The 5,162-nt window shown below is 39.3% G+C and overlaps 1 protein-coding gene across 1 annotated transcript in view; it reads right to left on the minus strand.

The window, feature by feature from the left end:
• LOC113826082 (L-sorbose 1-dehydrogenase) overlaps positions 1-888 on the minus strand; it is a gene marked incomplete at its 5' end in the record, with an annotated part of 10,967 nt that extends 10,079 nt beyond the window's left edge. The window contains 1 exon segment of the mRNA XM_070114309.1: positions 576-888. Coding sequence (XP_069970410.1) covers positions 576-888 — 313 coding nt within the window.
• Positions 889-5,162: the final 4,274 nt, after the last annotated feature.

The raw sequence follows: 5,162 nt of genomic DNA on the forward strand, positions 1-5,162 counted from the left end.
TAGTTTTCCAAATCCCATACTTTCAGTACTTCGTCCTAATCACCAGTAATTAAGGAAATCAATCGATTCTTAATTATAGATTTAGAGTAACGATCTCTTTGATCAGTCAGTCATATACAGTCGCTGGCAGGAAGGCAATCATTCCAATTAATTATGTCATTCAATATGAATTACGGCGCATTAATCTTTTTTTATGAAATGGAAACAACCTATTGATGTTAACTACCCAATATCAATCACATGTTTCTGATATAATACTGACTTAATAGATCTTTTAACAACATTGGCTACATGGAAATAGATCTGGTAACAACATTGAGTACATGCTAATAGATTTATTAATGATATTCACTACATGTTAATCAGTTTACTAACGATACTGACTACATGTTAATCGATCTATTAACAATATTGACAGCATGTTAATCGATTTATTAACAATGTTAACTATATGTTAATCGATCTATGAACAATATTGACTACATGTTAATAAATTTCTTAACGACTGACTACACCAACAATCCAATTATACAAACGACACCTTTATCCGCGCCAAGACCACAACCCCGACTCACCCGATCCACCAGGGCCTCCGAGGACCTCTTCTGCGGCGCCGTCAGGTACTGCCAGTCGTAGCGGGACCTCTGCAGGAGCGGCGCCGCCAGAGGGATCCCCGCCATCCACGGCTCCTCCCCGCCAGCCTCTATGAGCAGGACGCGGAAATTCTCCTTTTCACTCAGACGGGCGGCTAAGACACTCCCCGCCGTCCCGCCGCCCACGATGATGAAGTCGTAGACGGGGTCTGGGCGGTAGATGACGCCCGCGGAGGTTGCGAACATCGCTTGCCACGCCCATGCTGCGAGGGCGATGAGGACTGCAAGGAATCCTGGAGAGAGGAGGAGAGAGAGGGTGATAAGAAGGGAAATGTGGAATGAGTAAGGAGATACTTTACTCGTTTCTCTCTCTCTTTCCCTGTCTTTTTCTTTCTCTCTCTTTCTCTCTCTCTCTCTCTCTCTCTCTCTCTCTCTCTCTCTCTCTCTCTCTCTCTCTCTCTCTCTCTCTCTCTCTCTCTCTCTCTCTCTCTCTTTCACTCTCTTACTCATTTTCTATCTCTCTCTCTCTCTCTCTTTCACTCTCTCTCTCTCTCTCTCTCTCTCTCTCTCTCTCTCTCTCTCTCTCTCTCTCTCTCTCTCTCTCTCTCTCTCTCTCTCTCTCTCTCTCTCTTTCTTTCACTCTCTTACTCTTTCTTTCTCTCTCTTTCACTATCTTACTCTTTCTTTCTCTTTCTCACTTTCTCTCTCTAAGAACACAAAAATGAATTTGATATACTAATTACTCGGTAACTGACAGGTAGGGGACAATGAAATTTGAAATAGTCTTATTTGCACATTTTGCAATCAGCCAATCCTCACCAACCTCTGACACATCTAGAGAGAAAGAAAGAAAGAAAATAAAAATCCCTTAAATCTGCTTACTTCGCTACCACTCAGTGCTACTGGGGGGGGATTTCTGTACCCGGTTAGCTTAAAGATTTTTATTTTCATTCTATTTCCATTTTTTTATGATCTTCACCTTTTGGTAAACGATTTAAGATGGGAGGTTATCCCCTTAAAATGCCTATATTATTCATTTTTATATTTCTCTTATCCTTTTTGTCACTTTCGCTATCTCTTGTCTCATTCATAATTACATCGATCTCTCCTTCCCTACCTATTACCTCCTTTCTCTCTCTCTCTCTTTCTCCCCCCCCCCCTCTCTCTCTCTTTCTGCCTCCCCCCACTCTCTCTTTCTCCCCCACCCCTTTCTCTTCCTTACTCTCTTTCTCCCCCCCCCCCTCTCTCTCTCCCCCATATCTCTGTCTCTCTCTATCTATCTATCTCTCTCTCTCTCCCTCTCTCTCACTTACTTTTATTCTTTTATTCCCTTCTACGCCATTCCCTCCTCTCTGAACCTCATTTTAACTTCAGCACCTCACGAATTACCTCATTATAAGGGTTTCATTGGTCTGATGTCTTGCAAATTTCCCTTAACCTATTAAACAGGACGTAACGGGGACATTTCTCAGCCGTTACAACCAAAAAACGGTCTTGCAGTTTCTTAGAAGATTATGAAATCGGGTTCGTTTTTTTTTTTTTTTTTTTTTTTTTTTTTTTTTTAGCTATAAGTTCGTCTCTTAAATGTTTTATAGAGATGTCCCTTGAGTTAATTTTTGGCGGGTTATATATTTCGGCAAATCTAGGGAAGAAATGGTAGAAGAAATAGTAGAAGTAAAGGAAGAAGAGGAAGTAAAAGATGAAGTAGTAGCAGAAGGAAAAAAAGAAGATGGAGGAGGAGAAGGAAGACGAGGAAGAGAGGGAGGAGGAATAGGACGAAGAGAAGGAGAAGGTGGAGGAAGAGGAAAAGGAGAAGGAGCAAGAGGAGAAGGAGAGGGAGAGAGAAAGAGAAGAAAAAGAAGAAAATGATCGCAAGAAAAGTAGAAGAAAGTGGTCGCAAGAAAAGTAGAAGAAAGTGGTCGCAAGAAAAGTAGAAGAAAATGAAAAGAAAAACAAACAAAAAAAGCAAGCAAGGAAGATCCCACACCAATCAACGCATCTAAAAACAAACATAGAATTCCCAGATCAGATCCCTTCTTTCCTAATCAAATCAACATCACAAAAAAATACAACACACTTTCCATTCCAACGAGAAAAGAGCAAAACCTTCCCGTGCAGCCGAGAAGGGGGAGGGAGGGAGTGCACTGGCGGGAACAGCACTTGCGGGGCATCCTGTCGAGCTCGCTTACCCACCGAAACGAACGCGCCGTGGACAACCTTTCCTCAGATACTTTATTATTATCATTATTGTTGTTATTATTATTATTGTTATTGTTGTTGTTGTTGTTATGATAATGGATCTTTATACTTAAATAATTTGGATATTATAGTAAGTGTTAATGTTGAATTTATACGAATGAAAAAACAGCGATTTTGATACAATGGGAAAAAACAACAATTTTGATTAGGAGAATATGAAAAATATGATCAATATCCGGATACGATATATATTAAGGCAATACGACAGATAATAGAATATAAAATCTAGGTTATATGAGCTTTATGGATAACATAATATTTGGATAGGACATAGATATGGAATTTAGAAGAAAAACGAAAACAGGAGAAAAAAAGGTTAAACTGCCATATCTTCGGAGGAAATTTCGCTAAATTCTGAGACTTATAATAATTACCTTTTATCTTGGGATAAAAAAGAATCAATCCCAATATAAAAGATTATTATTTTCTTCAAAATCCTAAAATCTCGGAATTCTTATAACTGACACACTGGGGGATTGATTGTATTCAGGACAGCCGGTCGGTTCTTGTATCTATGTTTCTTTCTGTTTATCTTTTCTATTTTTTCTATGCCTTTCTTTCATAGTTGTTTGTTTTTCTTTCTTTCTTTCTATATGTCTCTTTTCGTGATTATTCATGTATTTCATATTGATTAGCTGACTTTCTCTCTCTCTCTCTCTCTCTCTCTCTCTCTCTCTCTCTCTCTCTCTCTCTCTCTCTCTCTCTCTCTCTCTCTCTCTCTCTCTCTCTCTCTCTTTCTAAATAAATAAATAAATAAATAAATAAAAAAAAAAATAAAAAAAATAAGTAGATATATAAAAATAGAGGTTACAAAATTCATCGTTAATGTTCAATTGCGTATCTGTATCCTCATCCATAGATCTAATTCACGCATTTCAAAGATTTCGAAGCAAATACACACCTCCCTGTAAAATGCTGTTTCACGAAGCTTCATGAAGACCGACACACCGAGTAAAAGGGTTGGTGAGGAGGGAGGAGGAGGAAGGGGGGGTAGGGGTGTGGATGGGGTGGGCTGGGGATGGGGGTGTCAACGGCACTGAAGCATTATTCTGACTGACAGGCATTTGCATCTATCTGAATATTTTAAGATTATACGGCGAGGATCTGTTTCTGAAGGCAGTTCCACGCAGCTTTTCAGAACTTCACGCGGCTGTGAATGAAATATCTTTTCGGATTCATCCTTTCTGTCTGTACATATATATATATATATATATATATATATATATATATATATATATATACATACATATATAGCTATTTATCTGTCTGTCCATCTGTTTATCTATATATGTGAATATCAATGTATTTATCTTTATCTTTATCTATCTATCTATCTGTATACACATATATACACATACACACACACAGACACATGAATATATATCTTTTATCTATATATTCATTTACATGTATTCATATCTCTCTCTCTCTCTCTTTTTCTTTCTCCTTCTCTCTCTCTCTCTCGCTCCCTCCTTCCCTCTCTCTCTCTCTGTGCCTGTATCTCTCTCTCTCTCTCTCGTTTTCCCTCCTCCCTCTCTCTATCTCTCTCCCCCACACCCCATTCTCTCTCTCTCTGTCGGTTTCTCTCTTTCTCTCTCTCCCGTCCTCCCTCCCCCTCTCTCTCTCTTTATGTCTATCTTCCACGTGTTTTCCCTACGTGTTTTTCACCATGTGTTCACGGCAACTTAATTATGTCATATCTCTGACGGACAACTTGGCCTCACGTCTTAATGGGATATTTTTACATGAGTCTCTCCTCCAACGGTTTGTGAAGTAGATCTTTACTTTCATTTCGGTCGTTGCGTGAGTAAATATCTTTTGTCCGTTTTTTTTAAGGTAAAGACGCCATTTTTTTTTTTAGAGGGTTCTATGATTCTTTCGATCTCTGTTTTTATTTGTATTTTATGATTATTTTTTTATTAGGGAAGAGGGCGGACTCCAATCCATTTATTTTCTATTTTGTGTGTGTGTGTGGGTGGGGGGGGGGGCGAGGAAATGTGAAATGGATATGTCAGTATCGATGTGTGTCCATCCTTGCGAGAAACATGCAGGGAAACGGACAGGTAGATAGATAGAGAAAGAAAGGGAGGGAGGGAGAGATAGACAGACAGATAGATAGATAGAGAGAGAGAGAGAGAGAGAGAGAGAGAGACGGAGAGAGAAAGAAAGATAGATAGACGGACAGAGAGAGAGAGACGGAGAGAGAAAGATAGATAAATAGCTAGAGAGAGAGAGAGAGAGACGGAGAGAGAAAGAAAGATAGATAGACAGACAGATAGATAAGTAAATAAATAGAGAGAGAGCCACAGC

Source organism: Penaeus vannamei, chromosome 35 (assembly GCF_042767895.1).
Source record: "Penaeus vannamei isolate JL-2024 chromosome 35, ASM4276789v1, whole genome shotgun sequence".
NCBI lineage: Eukaryota > Metazoa > Arthropoda > Malacostraca > Decapoda > Penaeidae > Penaeus > Penaeus vannamei.